The 22180-nt window shown below is 36.0% G+C and overlaps 1 protein-coding gene and 1 long non-coding RNA gene across 11 annotated transcripts in view; one reads left to right on the forward strand and one right to left on the reverse strand.

Annotated features, from left to right (window-relative positions):
- CHL1 (cell adhesion molecule L1 like) overlaps positions 1 to 22180 on the forward strand; it is a 231822-nt gene that overhangs the window by 172490 nt on the left and 37152 nt on the right. For all 10 annotated transcript variants that reach the window (XM_039355679.1, XM_039355670.1, XM_039355671.1 and 7 more), the window contains 6 exons: positions 5848 to 5979; positions 8008 to 8154; positions 9322 to 9433; positions 13615 to 13766; positions 14878 to 15043; positions 19156 to 19280. In XM_039355679.1, the coding sequence (XP_039211613.1) occupies positions 5848 to 5979; positions 8008 to 8154; positions 9322 to 9433; positions 13615 to 13766; positions 14878 to 15043; positions 19156 to 19280 (834 nt within the window). The remainder of the gene's footprint in view (positions 1 to 5847; positions 5980 to 8007; positions 8155 to 9321; positions 9434 to 13614; positions 13767 to 14877; positions 15044 to 19155; positions 19281 to 22180) is intronic.
- LOC120313601 overlaps positions 19308 to 22180 on the reverse strand; it is an 80720-nt gene continuing 77847 nt past the window's right edge. The window contains exons 4-5 of the long non-coding RNA XR_005558189.1: positions 21331 to 21429; positions 19308 to 19994 (exon numbers count right to left, since the gene is read on the reverse strand). This is a non-coding gene — a long non-coding RNA (uncharacterized LOC120313601). The remainder of the gene's footprint in view (positions 19995 to 21330; positions 21430 to 22180) is intronic.

Genomic DNA, 22180 nt, shown 5'->3' on the forward strand with positions numbered 1-22180 from the left:
TTTTAAAAGTTCTTTGTTGCTAATTTTACAGCCAGGAAAAAAAAACCCCTCACACTTTTAAATATAAGCAATCAAATTAAAGATGCATTTTAGCTTTCCCCTGCTTTACGGTATTAAATCAGTCAGTTAATAACGTGAATGGAATATATAAAAAGAATGAGATGAGTAACAGGTGAGCATACATATCCAGTAACTTTCAAGAAAAATTATTTGCTATGCTTTTCTCTGCTGACTTTCTCTGAGCATATAATTTATCCGTATAAATCTGAGAGGGATAAGCTTGTACTAGTTTGACCACTATCACTGCCTTCTTTGGGAAAATCCTTCCAAATTAGATTTATCTTTGTTGTGAGTGTATAGGGAGTTTCGGTAACTGTGCTATTTTTTTTGTAAAGAGAGCCCTGATAGAAGAGGATATCTGTAGCTCAGGGTTGAACTGTGAAATCCTTGATGGTTTCTGAGTTTGGAGTTTTCTTGCTGAGGCTTTCATTATCCAGTTGGACAATGTCATCAGTGCTAAAAGGTCTCTGTTTACCTCTGAATGCTACTCATATAAAAACAGAGAGCAAACCCCATTCCCTTCTACCACAGATGAGTAATTGGGTAATGCAGGGGGGTAGGCAACCATGGGTCTTTTATGACTCGTGGACTTCAACTCCCAGAATTCCTGAGCCAGCATGGCTCGGTTTGGAAACCTCTCCCTGCCCCTCAGTGTGGCTGGCTGAGGAATTATGGGAGTTTAAGTCCATGAGTCATAAAAGAGCCAAGGTTGCCTACCCCTGGGGTAATGAAACACATGCAAGAAAACAACCAAGCTCAGACTCCACAACTGTAGCCCCTTCCTAATTTTGATCATTTGTGGACATGGTAAAAATTACACAGCAAGCAGAAATGTTCTAAAGAAGCTATCTCTGTAAATTAAGAGCTCTTTTCCTCAACTGGGATGTGGTGCTCCCTCTTTATCACTGCTTAGTACCCATATTTCTGTACAATCCTGATTTTTTTAAACTTTGTTAAGCTATATTCTATTTCACAAGGTTACTTTTGTGTCTTTATAAATACAGAACTGCTACCTAGTTCACCTGAAGAGGAAACTTCATTCATTCCATCATCCAGTCATCTAGTGACACCCTATACTTTTTACCTTTTTTTTTTGTTAAAGTGTGCACTTAACATGTCTGACGTCTTCATTCTGAAAATGAAACATCCACATAGTGATTTCTCAAGCACTTATTTCCAAAATCAATTTGAACTGTCAGTTCAGCCTCTCTTACTATCATGTGAAAAATCTGGAAAGCTGAAATAGTACAGGGACAGATCGCCATGCCTGTTATATTGGTTACTGTTGTTCTAAAATATTTCTTCTATTAAAATAGACAACTTTGTATCCTGTATCTTTCCTGGGCTTTGTGAAATGATACAAGACAAATTTAATGTGAATTGTTTAGTTCATACACCAATAAGACCAGAGATTTAGAACAAGGTGGACTTTGAATTGTTTCTTGAAATATATTTTATTTAAGCCATTTTTTAAATGGTTATAAAGAAACAACCAATATTAAACTATTCCAAAGAACAAATATGCTGGTAAGCTTCCTGAGATAATTAATAATTAGCCCAATATAAAAAAGATAATTCTCTGTCATACTATTTATAATCTGACATACTATCCTACAATGCTATCTACATACTATCTCGGACAGGGGTGTCAAACTGCCAGCTGGATGCGTGGGCTGGATGCGTCATGCCAAAGCCGCGCCCACCCCATTGCCGGCAATGGAAAAAAAGTTGTGATACATCACGAAACATCACATGACATTGCGAGTTTGACACCCCTGATCTAGGAATTCTGAAAGTAGAGATACAGGATGCCAACTTATAAGATTCTAATTCTATACCTGCAGGAGATCTTTGATCTAAAAAGTGTTCCAGGTAATATTTCTTTAACAAATTATTTATGCAAGAGAACTGAAACTCACCTTAGATTACTTACTTTATCGATGGCAATACTCTTTTGGAATTTCTAATCATCCATCCTAAAAATTATATTTGCTCTTCTATTAAAGAAACCTGCTGGGTTTGCATGTTCTTTGTAGATAACGTCTTCTATTCTGTTGCTGTTTGGTAATGTCTCTAATTCTATGAAATTTTCTCTAAAACTTTGCCACCCAAAGTGATAGTGGAATTGGACAGCCTATAAATTTAATAAATTTACCGGATTATTCTTTTGCTTTATCGCACAGTCAGCTATATGCTTAGACTGGATTTGGTATTTTTATCAAAATATTGAATGCTTTCTAAGGACCTGGGATAGGCAAATGTTGTTGTCTGTGGGTGTTAAGGGTACTACAACAGAAAGTAAACCGTTCCAAGTAAAGTTGCCTTTTGCAGTTGGTGATTTTGTCAAGATTGATCAATGGTGTTCAAGTGAAGCTCCACGAGTTTTGGGATTGTACCTAAGGTACCTATTACTGTAGGTGTTATCTTAACTTTGCTTTCTTTTGTCATAGTCATTCTACTTCTATTTGCCAGTCTTTGTATTTTGTGATCCCCCCCCCCTGCCACCAGTCCTTTCTGTTCTGTTCTGGTGCCTCCAGGTTCTGCCACATCTACTGTCTAGACTTTTTTTGTGAAGTCTGGGGTGTTATGCACTAGATGTGTCTCTGCTTGAATGCTAATTATTATTATGTGTGGGTAATCTACAGCTAGATTTATAGTTGAAGACTGGTGGAAACTTAATAATTCAAGAACCAAAAAAAATATTTTGATAGTGTCTAGGAATATAGGCAATTCCAAGTAGGATGGTGAAATTTACTGGAATGTTAATTCAAAAATCTCCTGTATTGTGTGGATATTGAAAATAGGTATCATTCCCTGGCAAACTATAGTAATCAATTCACCACAAGGGATTAACCGCAAAAGTAATCTAGATCAAATCTAAGCATTGGCGCCAGCAGTACAGAAGGAATCAAACTAGAAATATAGTCAGCATTTAATCAGGCATCAAAATGATTAGGCAGATCAAACAATTTGGAGCAACAAAGACACAATGTTGTAATCTTATACAACAATTTGCCAAGTAAGCTGTATTTCTGTTTTCAGTCTGGATGGCAAAACTCCAACCAAGATATTCCAGCATATGATTGACTCACATCTGACACTCATGATTCTCAAGACTATTGGCTTTATTGTCTTGCAGTTCTGCCTTATTTGGCTAACTGGGCTTCCACACCATAGCACCACTATTTTTATAAGGCTTATAATTTGGATTTAGACTCCACTGATAGGGGGGGAAAGTTTTACTACATCAGAGCTTGGTGGCAAGTGGGATGTGTCCTTAGTGGGCTTTCAGGTATGGTTCCAGCCCTACCTGGATTAGGGCAGGCTATTTGCAGTATCACCATCTCCTATTATCTCTGCTCACGTCACCAATTCCAGCAGGGAGGATATGCTCCAGGCACCTTCCATTATTTAAAAAATGACATTTTGTTGCATCCCAAAGTTGTCCCTGCATTGTGGCAGCACCTTCCCTGTGGAATAGTATCCTCTTAGAGACCTTGATGGCCCCAAATCTTTAATGTTAGCTATTAAAGATCTAGATGTTCTTCTAGGCAACTGAGCAGGGTGGCTAGACAAACTCTAATGTAGCTCTGCTCTTTTTTTGGGGGGGGGGTGTCAAGTTGTGTCTGTGTCCTATTGTGCTTGTAGTTAAATTGTTGTATTTAATCCTTGTATACTGTTCAGAGTTACTTCTGTATGATAGGCAATCCTTCTTATTTGTTTGTTTGTTTTGTTTGACTATATCAGTGGTGGGATTCAAATATTTGAACAACCATTTCTCTATGTTGATGCTGCTTCTGGAAGTCCGTTCTGGGCCTGGGCAACAAAAAATTGTCTTACCAGTTCTGCTGAAGTGATGCAAACCGGCTGAATCCCACCACTGGTCTATATCCCACCTTTGTTATATTCATAAATAATTCAAGGTGGTGAATATACCTAATATTTCTTCCTCTTCCTGTTTCCCCACAAAAAACTTGGGAGGTGAGGTGGGTTGAGAGAGAGACAGTGATTGGTCCCAATTGGCTTTCATGACTAAAGTGGAACTAAAACTCACAGTTTCTAATCTGTTGCCTTAACCACTAATAAATCACAGACTAATAGAAAGAATATGTTAAACTCTTATAGAAAATTCTACTTTTACTAGCCAGAAAAGTGGCAATCATAGCTATGACAATAACTGAGAGACTGAATTCTTCTTTTTCAGTTTCTGGCTATGATCTTGACTATACATTTGTAATCTCAAAGGACTGTTGGAGGCTGACTTCTTTTCCTTTTCCAGTATACATAGAAATTTTAGAAAACTACAAAAAAAAAATCATCAATAAATTGTAGTCATGGTGTAATTAGTGAAATTCTGAAGAGGGGATTTTTTTGAGGGAGAGGACAACTAATAGCCTGAAAAAGAAGGAATAACTTGGTGAACTTGGTCTTACAAATCTGGTTATTTTTTTAAATTGCATGAGTGCCATCTGCTGATTAATGGAAGTATAGCCACACACTTCTTTTGTTTTTCTCTGCTTCTCTTTTACTCTGACAAATTCAGCTATGCTAAGTATTGCTTCTGCAGTTTTTGAAATATTCTCATTCAATCTGATAACATAGTTCTTTTTTTAAAAAAAATCCCTAAAAATAACATTAACATAATAATAGACTCTTCCATTTACTTTGTTACATTGTAGTTGATGAAGTGCAATCATTTCTTGTCGTTTGTAGTACAGCCAATTCACCAGAGATCTGCATGGAACTTTTTTCTGATCAGGCCTCATAGAAAGCCATGCCAGACTGGATGCAAAATGAGAATGAAGTTGGGGTAGTTGGGAGATATTTCATGGGAGGAACAAAACTATTAGGAAAGAAGGATAGATTTTCGTACAATATTGCTAGAATAGAATAGAATAGAATAGAATAGAATAGAATAGAATAGAATAGAATAAACTTTATTATGGTTTGTGACTTGCTATGATTTTATTGATCGACTGATTGATTCTTATTCTTGCTTTAGCTCCTTCTCAGTGAAATATTCACAGCCAGAATTTCTAGCCTCTTTCACATCGTCTCATTTATTTCGAGTTTAGATATGCTCAGAGCTCAGTTTCTGATTTTTTTAAAAAAAATCTTCACAACTCTTTTTCGCATTAAGTTTTATTTGTTTTATCTAGTTACTAAACATAACATTTATCATTATATCCACTACACATCTAGAAATAATTTTCAAAATACCATGAAACTGGGTACATAAAAGCAAACAGTGTATCAAGCAAACACAATATGAGACATATTTTTTAATTAAAATGAAAAATTAACTATACAACTTTCTATAGCAATGAAACTCTGATGGTATCAAATATTTTTTACTACTTGCCTGAGGTAGAAAGAAACCAGCTCATTTCTCTTTAGAGTTCTTCAATTGCAATTTTGCTATAAAATACAGGAACAAATAATCTGGTTCCAAATTATCTAGAGATTTATAGCTCAAAATGAACATTTTGAATTGAAAGCAAAAAACCCTGAAAGCAAAAAAAAAAAGTAATATAATCTATAAATTACATTTGTGCAAAAGTCTAGCCCCTGCGTTTTTCATTCTTTCTAGTTTCCAATAATCTTATTTATAGTGTAAAAATAGGAGATGATTAAAGTATAATTCATATGCCTAGATTATCTTTCTTCAAGGAAAAGTGAAGTTAGCATGCCATATCACCATTACTGCATCAGGGTTACGGGTGCACATGTATGTGTTTATGGTAGTTGTCCCAATAGTAACTAAAATGGTAATTACTTTTTCAACAGAGCCACCCACTTGGGTAAGCAAACCAAAAAGCGGAATTTTCAGTGTTGGTGGAAGTTTTGTACTGTTTTGTGAAGCTATTGGCTTTCCTGAGCCAAGTATAAAATGGAAAAAGAACGGCATTCCTCTTGAAGGTAAGCATAGGATATAAACCTACAGTTCAATATAAACTGGCCTTTTCCAATGCGATGATTCCAGATGCATAAGATTTCGGCTTCCATTATTCCTAATTATTGGTCCTATTGACTAGATATGTTTCTTAGAATCCAACACCACCAAATTAGAGAATGCTGGTATGAAAGAAACCCAGTGAGATTGCTTCCATTTAATCAGTTTTATTGGACTAACTTCCCAGTAATAGAGTTATTGTGATTGAGTGACTATTTGTAATAGTAATAGTAATAGTAATAGTAATAGTAGTAATAGTATTGGAACACTGCTATCATGTCCCCCCTTGTCCTTCTCTTTGTTAAACTAGACATACCCAATTCTAGCAACCGTTCCTTATATGTTTTAGCCTCCAGTCCCCTAATCATATTTGATAAAATTGTCTGGATTCCTTTCATTCTCATAGATAATAAGCTGTGCCATTCCAGCCATAACGCATATAATATCAACTGATCTGCAATTGGAAAGCTAATTCCATCTAATCATTGACTGCAGCCATGGCTCCCCATAATTTTTGGCCCATAAATATGTGGGCATATTTAGATGGATGCTCTTGCATATAGCCATCGAGGAGATGTCCATTCAAAAATTAGCTTGCACAACCATTTAGAAATATTTTTAATATGCATACAGTATCTCTAGAAAAAGATCATTAAGACAAGGGATAACAACAAATGTCCTAGAAAACTAGAAAGGATGTCAGGGAACAATCTCACCAGTAATTTTCTTTGAGTATCCACTGCATGATCTCAAAATATGAGATGTATCAATTAACCCTTTCCCAAGTTAATATCTCTGTACTCCCCTATAAACAAAGTAAAGAACAATAATAGAAAGAAAATACTACTAAGAAAAGGCTGCCATATAAAGTGGTGAAGTTTCCTTCATCAAGGGTCTTCCAAAAGAGCCTGAATAGTCATTTTTTCAGAGATGCTCTACTACATAAGCAAGGGATGGACTGGATAACCTCAAAGGTTAACTTACAGCTCTCATGTTGCATAATTCTAAGAATCTTGGTTAAGAAAATTATTGTATTTAGTATAGGAATTAATCATGCCTATGGTAGATGCCTGACTAGCCCAAAGTGAAAAGTGAAATACAATTACAACTGCAATTGGCAGTGCTTTTTTTGTAAAAAAAAAAAAAAAAAGGGTGTCAGAACTCACACACATCATACAACCCGCCATGCCTACCCTACAAGGTTCCATCCCAAAAAGGTGCTGGAACGCCATTCTGGGTGTTCTATGACAAAAAAAGCCCTGGCAATTGGGACTATAATTTCCATTCTAAGCAAGATGGTTGTTAAATGTGTTGTGCATAATTTTTCAACCTTTTCCCTACCCCACTCTATGGCTGTTAAGTGAATCATTATAGTTATTAAGTGAATCATGTAGTTGTTAAGATAATTTGGCTTTCCTCATTAAATTTTTAGGGGAATATTTATACTTTCAAGTGCAGTTTATAATGCCTTGGTGGTCTTCTATCCAAGTATTAGTCAGGCATGGTCATGTTTAGTTTCCAAGTCCAGATAGGTTAAGTTTACTAGATTTGAAATTGAAGGTTAATACTAAATAACTTACCACTAGGGCAGAAACAAAGGTAAGTTTAGAAAGTCTGTTATGAAACTATGTTACTAGGAAAATAGATACCTGCAGTTTGTTTTAAGCTTTAAAGACTAACCATGTGTCACCAGCATGGTATGTATGGGTACAGCTAACTCATAATCAGGTCTAATACAAACCCTTTATGAGTAATTGCATCTAGAAATGTTAAGCTTAAAGCAAAATGAGTCTTATTTATGATGTCATTGTTTAACACTAATTGTTATTTGCATAATTAAATTTGTGCTAATGCAGCACATAATATAAAGATTAATGAACGGTCTCTACACATTCTTCTCTTTTCTGTACAACTAATATTTGCCAGAGGAAAACTTAAGTGCAAGTGAAGAATTGGAAGTCTCTTATTCAAACCATTTCTTATTGTATTGGCAGATAATGAAATAAAATCCAGCAGAGCTGTTTTTTCAACAAGGGAGATCAGCATCACTGACTTGGAACTGAGTGACACTGCTGTGTACCAGTGTGAGGCTACCAACAAGCATGGCACTATCCTGGCCACAGCAAACATTGATGTTCTCAGTAAGTTATTCTTACAGGGAATAGCACCAGGTTTTTTTGCTCTTACCTGCCAGCACAAGGATCAGAAAGGAATTTCGTTTGAAGAGAGCTACTGCCTCTCATAGGAGAAAATGCTGAGCTACATGGATCTAATTACATCTGTCTTTGTAAGCAAGATATGATATTAATTATTATCAATTAACAAGGTAACTAAGTATCTGGGAGATGGTATAAGGGTACATTATATTTAGGATGGTAGATCTATCCATTTTTTAAAATTAGAATGATCCATGCATCATCATAGTGACCCATCAAAAATGTTTAATACCTTTATTTCTACTGAAAATGGCATTTGTACAAATAATGCTAATTTAGCAGGAAGAGCACTATTTATACAGCTGAGAGAAATAAAGGGTGGACGGAAATAAAATATACCCTTCCGTGACAGATTTTAAAATCTAATTATTGCTGAACCAATTTTTCAACCAAATAGTTTCCACCCTTTTAAAATCCCATAGATCCACTAAAAGATGTATTTCATTTTCTAGCATTTTACAATGAGAAACCTAGTTGCTAAGAATATCATTTTATGTGCTTAGGAAAAATGGAAAATAGCCCAACAAAACAAAGGGGGAAAAAAAGCAACTTTGAGCCAAAAGGATACTGCCACCAAAGGTGACATATCTGTAAAGTTGCTTATAACACTATTCAGCAAACCCTACAATTAATACAGTGTCATTTTGATGGAGTGTGAAACCATCTCTGAATTCATGGTTTGTTTGTTTGTATCCTAATGAATAGCATAAATTGGGGTTAAATACTGTTACAAAGTGCAGGTGCCTTCAAACTTCTGTTTTGTGGTCAGAGCTTCCCCTTATGATTATGTCCCTGAAATTTGTTAACAAATTTCTAAATATAGATGGAAATTGGGAAGGTCAAAAAAGTGCATTAAATTCTCAGAAAAGCTTTAGCATATCTTAAAACTGCCCAAAGATCAGGAGGGTTCACTTCCATCTCTTTTCTACTAAAATTCCATTTGCATTGTTTATGATTGTGGGAAAAGTAGATTATTTTTTTCAGGAGTAAAATAAATATAGCTCAAAATCACAAAATTTGTCCTAGGATTAAGAATATTTATTTTTTATCACCATTGACTCTTTCTTTACTAATTTATGTATGCTTTGTCAGATATTCCTCCAGAAATATTAACTCCAGATGGTGAAGAATATGTGGCAGTAACGGGTTATTCAAGTCACTTGTACTGTCAGTTTTTTGCAGTACCCACACCAGATATTTCTTGGTAAGCTTTATTTTGTTTCCCTGGTAAGCTCTTTTGTCATAAATTGTTGTTGACATCTTTTAATCCGTTTATATTTGATTGCCAGAAAAAAAAGAATTTTCGCATTATATAAGCTACCTTTGTTTAAAATATTTCAAGCGTTAACACGATAGTGTTAATGAAGCTGTACTTTGTTAGTCACAGAAATGATAAGCTCTCAATTTGCTCAGAGGGTTTCCTTTGTCAATAATAAATTAGATGAATTCCAATGTAATTTTGAAAAGATACTGTTGTACTCCAATCCCCCTTAAAGTTTCCTACGAATTTCTTCAGATGGCAAAGAAGCCTGTCCCAGACTTAGCTTTATCTCTTTGACAGTATGTCTGAAATTAAACTAGACTGCCCTCTGTGTATTGTCTTCCTATTCTTTATCCATTTCTATGATCAAATAATTCTAAACACTCATGTTCTGCATCTTTTTTTGCCTTATAACATTGGCCAGCATCTTCACCTGAGCATTACATTAGCGAGAACATTCCAGAACTGTAAGCAAACAGTTGTAATCTACCAAATCTCTACAATCTGCAATATGTTTCCTTATTTTTCCCTTACATACACATATATACACAATGCACAAACAACTTTACATGATCAAATAAAGAATATCAATTGCGATTGATTTTATAGGAGCCATGGTTATGCTGGTTAGAAAGCTGTATTGCAGGCTAACTCTGCCCACTGCCAAGAGTTCAATCCTGACCTGCTCAATGTTGACTCAGCCTGCCAAGGTCAGGTAAATGAGGACCCAGATTGTTGGGGGCAATATTGTAACTCTGTAAACCACTTAGAGAGTGCTGTAAAGCACTATGAAGTGGTATTTAAGTCTTAGTGATATTGCTATTGCTATTATCCATATTTCCTGGATTACAGATCAGAGAGTAATGTTCCCATTGATTTTCTTGGATCCAAATTAGAGCTATCTACCAAATTATTTTTTTAATACTACAGAATAAAAGTGGAACCATCTGGTTTCCTACTTTCCTCTTCTTCCATCTCTGTGTACATAACAGGGTTAAAGCTGAAATAATCAAAGGCCACTCTCTTTAGGGCTGTCCATGCTAATTATCCCTAATTATTATTGGTTTTGCAGCTTTGAAAAGTTATGCACCCATTGAAGGATACATATAGAGATAGAGTATCTATATTTTATAGAGAATTAATCTTTATTTTAAATAAGACGGGATCACATTATTCTCCAAAGCACCAGAGGGCAGGACAAGAAACAACTGAACAAAGAGAGAAGCAACCTAAAATTAAGGAGAAACTTCCTGACAGTGAGGACAATCAACCAGCTTGCCTCCAGAAATCGTGGAGAAATCATCACTGGAGATTTTTAATAAGAAGCTAGACAGTCACTTGTCTAAAATGGTATAGGTTCTCCTGCTTAAACAGGAGGCTGGACTAGAAGACCTCCAAAGTCTCTTCCAGCTTTATTCTATTCTGTATCTATATCTTACTATTTTTTTAGTAAAAAAATAAAATAAAAATAGTTTTTATTTTTAAAACTATTTAAAAGTTTTCTTATATTTTTCTTTTCATACTTTTTAACATTTTATGTAATTTTATTTTTGCATTTTTATGATTTTTTTAAAAAATGTTTGTTCCTCTCCCTTCTTATGCTGTGCACCAATTACACCCACTCTTGTACCAGGAGGTCTGCTACCTGATCACACATGCCCTGGTCATTTCTTGGTTGGATTACTGCAACATGCTCTACAGGGGGCTACCCTTGAAAACTATTTGGAAATTACAACTGGTCCAGAATGCAGTGGCATGGACCATTTGGAGCATCCCACAGTTTGCCCATATTACATCACTGCATTGGTTTCCAGTTTCTTTCCAGGTGCAATTCAAGGTGCTGGTGAAGGAATTTTAACTTCTTTAAAAGCCCTAAATGGCACTGAGCCGAAACCCAAAGGTGCTCTTTCAAAAGGCAACTGGACTTTCTTTGTTTTTCCTTGAAGACATTTCGCTTCTCATCCAAGAAGCTTTTTCAAGAGAACTGAAGAAACTTCTTGGATGAGAAGCAAAACATCTTCAAGAAAAAACAAAGAAAGTGTTGACGCTGTGACAAACCAAACTGAAACCATTTTCATTTTGTCTCCGTTGCAACATATTTAGTTAGAAGAAGGAGGGAAGGGGGTAGTTCTCAGTTAGCCAAAACAATTCACATGTATGGGAACCAAGGTCATTGCTGGTAATATTTTGGTGGGCTGGAGCAGCTGGGAGGAGTGCCTGTGTTTCCTAAAAATTGGTGAATGTGATTTATGACAGCAATTTGGGGTGCGGAATGTAACTTGCAAGTTTGTAACCTAGGGGAAGAGAACTTAGTCTTGGGTTCACCTTTGTATGTGCCGTTATGTTGTAGCCAAATAAAAATGTTCTTTAAGGAAGAAATTCTTGCCTTGAAGTTCTTTTACATGGTCTCATCTATCGGAACTATGACAGGAAGTCCAGTTGTCTGGACAACCATGACCTTGATGATTGAGAATCTCCAAAGACACTTTGAGAATTTGCAGGATTACCTATCCATTAGGGAATCTACCTGCTTCCCTAGGTGTCACAGAATGGACAACTTGTAAGTCCTTTCTTTAAAAATTATCATATATCAGAACCTAGATAGGTTCTGTGCCTTTTCCATAGCTTCCCTACCTACTCTCTGAGATCCAGTAATCCTCTACACTCTGAGCCTTCCCCAAAACTTTAAAGATCTGATTTTTTCCACAAGAGATGGGATAGTGAGAGGGTGGAGCCCAGCATAGCTCTACAGTTTGTTTAGATGCATGGGAATATGCTGTATTTGGGGCACTGGGAAGTTGCATGCTGGTCTCTCTCTCTCTCTCTCTCTCTCTCTCTCTCTCTCTCTCTCTCTCTCTTCTCTCTCTCTCTCTCTCTCTCTCTCTCTCTCTGATTACTGTTTATTTTATTGTTTGGTATTAGCCACCCAGAGTTATGCCATGTAAGATGGATGACTATATAAATCTTTTAAAATAAATAAATCTCCCCACCTTCCTTTTCTCAGCACCACAAAAACCTGTGGAGGTCAAAGGGAAGGGAGGTAGAATTCCTCCATTTGGCCAAAAACCAATTTCTTGTCTCCAGTCCTTGAGTCTCCCTTTGTCATTTGTTGTACAGCTTGTCATAAATTTAAACTAAAATATGCTTTCTATAAGAAGACTAATAGAACAAACTCTATATGCAATGGCTTAATGGAGGTTAAGAAAAAACAGAGTAATCTCCGCAAGCAGGATGAAATTCTGTGCATAGACTGATATTTGGGGCCTTCGGTGTTCTCTGAACTTGTTGATTTTCTTGCAGACTTTGCATTACCAAGCTAGGTAGTCTCATTTCACTGATGATGTTAATTAGCTTGCAGCAAAATGTCTACAACAAAGCCACCAAGCTTAGAGAATACGAAGGACCCCAAATTTCAACTCTGAGCTGGCCAATATTCTCTTCTATCAGATTGATCTATGGGTGCAGATCATGACTGTTGAAATTTTCACTGGCCATGATAATAGGCCTTACAATGGGGGTGAGCTGAATCTACTTTGGATCTATCAGATTCAAAGACTCTTCAGTTTCTGGGGGCATCAGGATTACCTCCTCTATTCAAGCTTGAAAAAAAAAACATCACTACCAGTAATTTTATTTCACTCTGAGAGCAAACAAAAGATAGCAATGTGACATGTAAAGAAAAGCCATTCCTCATGTCTTCTACCTGGATTTCCCTCCATCTCTTTAGAATTGCACAAAGTTTAGGTCTCTGAAGGAAGGTGTATTCTTAATTGTATGCAATATCCTTCATTTGCTTTTTTTTTCTCAGCTGTCAAATTAAAACTAGCTTGCTATTACTTCTCTCTAGTCACTAAAAAAAGGATTGAAAATAACTTTTTTATAACATTGTTTTAAAAACATACCAGAGAACACTTTTGATCTTGGAAATTGGTCTTACTGCTTCTAGGTTGGTGCCATTGAATTATTTCTCAATACTATGCCTGCTTTTTTATAGGTTGTGCTTCTAACATGGCTCGTTCCAGGATTTTTCCTCTCTCGGATGAGTTAGTGTTAAAGGAAAGTTTAAAAATTATATTTATCAATAAGTAATAAATGCATACATCTGATTGCAAATTCCTTCCTAGGACTAAAGATGACAGCATGCAACTTCTTGAGGTGGATCAAAATGGAACCTTGGAGATTCGAGAAACAAGGAAGGAAGATGCTGGATTTTATACCTGCCTGGTGAAAAACTCTGTTGGGAAACGTGCCATCACTGCTACTCTCACTGTCAGAGGTGATATAAATGTGAACATAAACAATAGTTAAAGATTCAGTTAATTTTATTGCATACAATAAAATGCTTACACTTGGCTGGAAGGGTAGAATAAGAATTGCTGTTTGCCATTCACACATCTCTCTAAGCTGGCTTGTTTTCTTGCAGATGTTTCATTACCCAAACTATGTAACATCATCAGTGCTAGTGCCAACAGTCATGATGTTTGGGTAATGAAACATCTGCAAGAAAACAAACAAGCTCAGGGAACACCAAGGACCCCTCATTTTAACCCTGAGCTACACTCTCCTTTATTGAATTTACACATCTGTCTCAAATGATTAAAGTAGCCAGGAATCATAGCTGTAATGAGCCTGTTAGCTACAATGTTAAAAAGTAGAGAGGGAAAACAATGTTGCTGAAGTTGAATGGAATTATAACTTCTTCTTTATTTACAACTATTTATCATCATTTTCATTTTTTTCATTAATTTTGTCCTTTGTATATCAATAATGATAATGATGAAGATGATTAGTTTTTGTACATGCCTTACCATGTGAAAGTGTCAGTGTATAGTAAAAGTATTTTGAGATGTTCTCCATAAATATTTTGTAAAATGCACAATTTGTATGTTGGTAAAGCAAAACACATTTAACAACATATATTTTAAAAATGGGTATGTACATTTCTCTCACATGAAAAACAGGATTAATAGTTCATGATAAATTTAATATTTTATATTACATCAATTCCAGTAAATATTCCTTTTTTATAGGGATAAATAAGACAAAATGTGTAATTCATTTAGCGAAAGAGAGAAGCAACCTAGAACTAAGGAGAAACTTCCTGACAGTGAGAACAATTAATCAATGGAACAGCTTGCCTCCAGAAGCGTAAATGCTCCAACACTGGAAGTTTTTAAGAAGAGACTGGACAGCCACTTGTCCGAAATGGTGTAGGGTTTCCTGCCCGAGCAGGGGGTTGGACTAGATGACCTCCAAGGTCCCTTCCAACTTTACTACTACTATTATTATTAAGAACCTGCTATACATTTTGCCATCAAAATGCAATTTTACAACCAAATGATAAAATTGGCTGTGTGGGTTTGTGTTTTTTTTTCTCAAATTTTTAGATGCGACCAAAATTTCAATTATACCTAAGAATCCACAAGTTTTGAAATCACATTCAGTTTTACTGAAATGTCATTCTGAATGTGACCCACATTTGAAACACCAGTTTAAAATTTCTTGGAAAAAGGATGGAGAGGAACTGGAGATGAATGACACTGAGGATGGAAGGTAACAAGAGAATTCTTTTCCTGTAATATCAATTTGCATTTCACAGGAATAACCATATATATATATATATATATATATATATATATTGTACGACCGTCTGACTTTTATCATCTATTTATTTAGTTGTATATCTCACCTTTACTGTTTTTACAAATAACTCAAAGCAGCAAATACGTATATTCATCCTCCAATATTCCCCTCAACAACAATCCTGTGAGGTGAGTTGGGCCGAAAGTAACTGGTCCAAGATCACCCAGCTGATTTTTCATGGCTAAGGAAGGACTAGAATTCATAGAATCCCACTTTCTAACCTTGTGCCTTAACCATTAGATCAGGGGTGGACAACTACGGCCCCTTTAGGACCTGAACTATACTAGCTGAGGAATTCTGGGACTTGAAGTCCACAGGTTGTAAAGGGACCACAGCTACCCATCCTTCCACTAGACCAGGGGTAGGCAATCTTGGCTCTTTTATGACTCGTGGACTTCCAACTCCCAGAATTCCTGAGCCAGCCATGCTGGCTCAGGAATTCTGGGACTTGAAGTCTATGAGTCATAAAAGAGCCAAGGTTGCCTACCTCTGCACTAGACCAAACTGGCTCTCATCATGCTGTGCTTTGGGGTCGCTTCTGCATGAGGACTAACTGTGACTTCATGCTGTACAACCAACAAAGGAATAAAATGAAGAGCACAAGAGGAATGGGGGAAAAGGTACTCATATCACACAATGATCACAGGGCCAAAAAATGCACAATCAACAAGTGGAAATGGCCATTATCACTATACAACATCCTCAGTCCTAGTCTACACCACCTCACACACCACAAAATGGGTCACAAGAAAGAAGCTAAAATGTTTCTTCAATTAAAAGGTGGTCAATTGCACCAGTTGAAGACTGTGGCAACTGTCTTTAATGCCCCAGCAGAACAATCGCAGTCCCTAAGAGGTTACAGACAAATTGGCAAGAACAAAATATAAAAGAAGAATTTCCTTTTCTGTTATATAATCATCTATTTCCAGACCTCATTGAGCTGGACCAGTAGAAATCAAATCATGACCACTGTGCTATTATTTGCGTCTTGCAATGACTTTCTTGAAACACAAGGAATTGGATCGGATCACTCGTTGGCCAATAGAAAAATTGGAAAATTAAGACATCAAATTTGTAAAACAAATCGTAAAACATTTTAAGCAATATGATTCCTTTATATTCAATTAAATAACATTGTTATGGGCAGTGTTTTAAAAAGATACATAATTGAAAGTACAGTATATATGTTTATGTGTTATTTGCTGATAGTATCACTAATAAAGGATGATGTTCGCTTGGTTTCTTTAGAAGATATAAATTACATAGATAGTTTATAGAGTGTAAAAATAATACAAGAGGTATAACATTATAAAATATTATAATAAAATATTTATTCCAAAACCAAAAAAGCTTTAATTTATTTCTAACAGAGAACTTAATAAGAATAAGAAACACTCAATTTTTAATGAAAAATAAAATAAAGTATTTTCCTTATAATAATGAAAGGCCTGGAATATACCAGTAAATTGTTTTTCCTTTTGGTAATACTTTAAAGTAACTTTTAGTTCTGGAATAGAATAGGAATTTCCTTTGTGATCCTAGAAGGACCTCTGGTGGTGAAATGTTAGAATTTATATATCAACGTAGTAATAGGGAACATTGAAAAGTTTATAAATTACATGTCTTGATTATCAGTAAATTAGATTTGAAAAAATATTTAAAGATTTTTAAGAAGAGATTCTAAGTTGGCAGCCATTCATGTTCCCTGAAATAAAAATAAATCTGTGCAAGTTCTCCATCAAAATTGTTTTAAAAAGGAGATTCTACTCCAATTTTATAACCGTTTTGTGTAGTACACCATATACAAATGTATATATTTGTTGCAAATTATGCATGAGCTCATACATCTTGCATATGTGAAACCATTGCAGGATCATCACACTACTGACATGTTTGTCTCATATTTATCTTTTAAAATGTTGATATTTACAATATTCAGGAGCTATTTATATCATGATTCAGAAAACTGAATATATTTATATGGAAAGTGAAAGATCCCATTTATTTTTTGTCAGTACTATATGAGAATTCCAGGGTATTCCTGCTTGCACATATAAGTTTTCTTCAATTTAATTACGGTAACACAATGCAAAAAAAATGTATTTCTCCTTTAATTAGACTGACTTTGATAGAGGAAAAATCCAGTTATAATTTTTTCCCATGTTAGGTATTGAGAGGCCTGGGGGAAAAAAAACAAACTACCCACTGAATTGACTCAAAGAAGGTTGGACTGCTTTTAGGATCTTGGATCTGGTTGCATAGAAGACTGGGTGTCCCTTTCAAACCATATTAATTATTTTCAGTTTCTCTAAATGGAGTATTATTTATTTATTTTATCAAGTTTTAAAGTTTCCCATCTCTCTCATAGTGGGATTCTGGATGAAGTACAAATAAAAATAGTAAAACATAAAAACAGTATATAAAATTTGAAGTGTAAAAAGGCAACGATGAATACTGCATTCCATTTGGGTCACCATGATACAAAAAATATGTTGAGACTCTGGAAAAAGGCAGAGAAGAGCAACAAAGATGATTAGGGGTTGGAGGCTAAAAAAAAGAAAAACTAGTTGGAGGAACTGAAAATGTCTAGTCTAGTGAAAAGAAGAAGTGGGGTGACGTCATAGCAGTGTTCCAATGTCTAAGAGGTTGCCATAAAGCACCTGAAGGTGGAACAAGAAGCAAGGGATGGAAACTAATCAAGGGGAGTGCCAACCTAGAAATAAGGAGAAATTTCCTATTTGAGAGAACAATTAACCAATGGAACAAGTTGCCTTCAGAAATTGTGGATGTTCCATCACAGAAGTTTTTTAAGAAAAGATTGGACAGCAATTTGTCCAGAATGATATAATAATAATAATAACAACAACAACAACTACTACTACTACTACTACTACTACTACTTTATTGTCACTTTGAAAGTATACCAGTTGGCATACATCAAAATGAAATTTCATTGCATACAGCTCTCAAAGGGTCACCACCTCCGATATACTCTCCTTGTTCGTGGCCAGCTCAAGTTACAGATCTTCCATTTTAGTCTCTAGGGAGCGAACGATGGCAAACAGGACAGATGGAAATGGAGCTTCATGTGGATTAGCCCTCAAATTAGCTTGTATTCCTTGCCTCCTTTCCTTTTTCTGATCCTGTCTCTTCCACCTTTTCCTTAAAGAGGCCTCACTCCTTTTCGCCCCTGGAGAATGCTGCCGCCACCACCAACTCCTCCAAAAGCCTCTCTCCCATCCTCTGGGCCTGCTGACAGCCTCATCCAGTTCCTTCACTCCATAAGCCCCGGGACCTCACCTCCTCTGCCTCCTTTGGAAACAGCCCTTGTTTGCAATAGAATCTGTCGCTGGGCCAGATCTTGCTGCCGGCAGAACAATTTCAAACAACACCAACAACTTTTAACGGTCTCACCAACAGTTCCGAAACAGCTAGAAACTCGCCATGCCAGCAAAGATTGTCAGTCATATGTTGTATGTTACCTTAGTTCCACCACATTGCTCAAACACATTAAAACCTTCCTGATCATATGGCCTATAGAGTCTCTTGCTTGAGCAGAGGGTTGGACAGAGGACCTCCAAGGTCCCTTCCAACTCTGTTATTCTGTTAATTAAAAAGCAGTGTGAAAACTAATTAAAGGGCAGGGAGAGGGCTTTCAGGGTGCTGACCAGCCCTACAGCTGCTTGCTCTGATATAAGCCACAGGCAAGGATCAAACACCTTTCTGAAAGGAGACTGGGGGCCTGCCTCATCTATGTGGGTAGAAAATTAGTTCTTTATTGTAGTTTTACATTATGGTGTATTATTTCTATATTAACATAAGTTGACAATTCCACTTTTCAAAGCTTTTAAATTCTACACACACAAACACACACACACACACACAAACAGACACACATGCATGTACATTGAATTTATATATAATAAGCAAATTAGATGAAAGATGAGCTGCTCCTTGGTTCAGGAAAGTGCAAAATGCGTAGCTCTGGTATATAGATATGCCATTTGTATTTTCCCTTACAGAATAATTATTAAAAAGGATACATTGGTTATACAAAATGTGGGCCCAGAAGATGAAGGACTGTACACTTGTGAAGGAACTACATTGCTGGATAGCGCCACAGACGATTCCCGTGTAATTGTCCTGGGTAAGTGAATTTTGTTCTTCTGTTCACAAACTAATTAATATTGCCAGTTTAAATCCCTTTGGATTTTGGGGGAAACCTATTCTTAGTGCATCTCTGCAAATTAATGGATTCAATTCCCAATTCTAGACCCAATAACAGTGTTAGTTTGGTTCACTAGAGTGAAATTCCCTAAGTTCTCACATAATCTTCAGATTTTTCCCAATCTCCTTTTTCTGACTGGATGTAAAAGTAATGAAGATGTCAAGGTTACATGCATTACATAAATAAAGATATTAAAACACTTTCATTTTTGAATTTACTGTATTTCTTTAGCCAATTCCTAAATGTAATTTTATTTCTTTAGTCATGTAATTCAAGGCAATGCACATAATATCCCCCTCTGTCAGCTCTCCAGGGTAAACCAGACAAGAGGCATGACTAAATGAGCTAAATCTAATTTATTGTGAGGCTACATTAACAGAATCTTGAAAATCTGAAACTACAGACTTCCCCCACCACTTTTTTGTTGTTTCATCCATTAAGGCCTGATCTTTTCTAAGTTTCTTTTTCTCTGATGGTTAAGCCATTGGGGGTTTCCGCCTCCCTTGCAGCATCTCTTCCCCGTCTTCCTCCAAGGTCATTCCAACATGCCATTACACCATCCAAGGCATTTACCAGAGCCAGGCTGGCTTAGCTTCAGAAATTGAATCTTCATAGTAGAGGCATGACATAATGCTACCAATGGAATTGAGATTTTAAGGAGGTGATTGAGCATGAAGAAAATACTGCAAATAATTATAATAATGAATAATTGCAAATGCAGCATGGAAACAAATCAAACATCCCTTGCAAATATTTGACAGGAGATAAACAGTGTATGAATTGATTAAATAGAATGTGTTAAAGGAAATGTATGCCACAAAGTTCAAACCTGACCTCCATGGAGAAGGAAGATAGAAAAATAATAGCTTAATTAAATATATTCAACAAAGCTGTTTGATTATAATTCCAGTAGCTCCATTTAATATTACAATGACTCAGTATACTGTCACTTAAATTATTTTACCTCGAATGTGGATATCCTGGCTTTTCCAGCTGTTAAAAGCATTGTTCTTTATTAAGTTTGAACACATTTTCAGATATTTGTATAAAGAGCCTTGTGTAATTTTGATTCATTTGTAGCTGCAATTCCTTTTACCTCCCTGGAATTGCATTAAAATCACATGTAGCTGCCAATTTCATCAAAGGACCGAACATGCTATATCTATTCTTTTAGCCTTAGCAGGAAACCATGTCTTACTGGGTTTTTTTAAAAGGATCTTGGATTTCTATTTTAAACAACCTTTAATAGTCAAGTATTTATGTAGTATTCTTCTCTACATTTATTTCACTTCTTTCCTAATTGCTAAGACAGTTACTCAATAAGAATCTGATTGTGGCTGAGACAAGAAATAAAATTTGACCTTTGTTGGAAACTTTTCTAGCTATTACAGCAGAAATATATATTTTTCTCCATTAGAGCAGAAAGAAATATATGTCATACATAAAAAATACATCCAAATTACCACTAGAATAGAAATGAATTTTGCTTGAAGCCAGTATGGAACTACAAAAAAGAAAGCCCCTTATTCCTTAAAACTAGAGGTCTATTTGAAATTATCTCATTCTTTTGGTTCCCAGCGCTCTAAATAGTCCGACAATCCTCAGAAGTGAATTTTCGGAACTGATTCCTACTGTGTTCTGTTTTTGTTGATGTTTTGTTCTACGGTTCACCTTTGCAGCTTTCCAGATAAATTCACCTGTTTCTACACTATCTGTCAATCTTTAAAGCATTGCAGATACAATTACATTCCTTTGATGTAAGGATAAAGAACATCAGACAGCTCTTGCTGACTGAGGGTGAGCTTTTTTCCCTCTGAGACTATTAGGAAACATGAAAGGCTATGGGTACAGCTGATAATATCAAAAAGGGCTCCATGATTTGTGCTGTATTTTCTTGTGAAAGACACATGCATGTTGAAAGAGGAAGCAAGACAGATAATCAGCCAGTCTGACGGAGTAATTCTGTTACCTGCAAGCATTGGGAATTGTGCTCTTCTGCCACTGAAAGACACCAAACTGAAGATGGGCTGAGTAGTGTTTTTTATTCTGACGGCTTGTGAGGTTTCTTCTGAAAAACAGATGTAGTCGCTGTTTTAAAGCACAGTTGAGTTTGAGAAGGTAGTTTCTCCAAGATTCTTAAGATGAACTTGTCAAGCCCTTTTGAAGTTTATTCTAATTCAAACATAGTGTCAGGGCTTCAGCTAATAATAAAGAGGAACCAAATGACAGTAATTGTGAACAACCTTGCTATTTTCCACTGGTAATAAAAAACAGCTTTTGTACTTTAATCAAAAAAGCAACTTCCGTAAAGTTTGACAAATAGCATTATATAAGCCCAAGTTATTTAACTGTGTGGGATGATTCTTCTTTTTTCTTGTAGAGACTGTTGCTGAGAGCTGGCAATTCATTTATTTTATACATAGCAGGCTAACTGATCAGTTTTAAAGACTTATTAGATGTTCCAAATGCCACCCCCCCCACACACACACAAAGCAACAGGATGTTAGGGATGTTAGAGGTTTTCTAACTCATGTCCACTTGTTCCAGGATTGAATTCCTTCTAGCCATTTGATCTGTTCTGAGAACTTTTCTTCTCTTTTTTTGGCCTTTCAATGCTTGATCCTACCTCCATTTGTTTACTTGGTAATTTCTTGACTGGTGAGGCATATAGGCTCTCTGCCCTTCATTGGGCAAATCTCCTTTGCACCCAAAGTTGATCCCATTTTTGGTCAGCTGTAGTTAATGGAACCCCAGCTGGGCAAAGTCAGTCAGCAAAACAGGACTGCTGAGATATAACTACTTTTAGATAGCTTCAATCA

Source organism: Crotalus tigris, unplaced genomic scaffold, assembly GCF_016545835.1.
Source record: "Crotalus tigris isolate CLP2741 ecotype Arizona unplaced genomic scaffold, ASM1654583v1 scf7180000018725.1201236, whole genome shotgun sequence".
Lineage (NCBI taxonomy): Eukaryota > Metazoa > Chordata > Lepidosauria > Squamata > Viperidae > Crotalus > Crotalus tigris.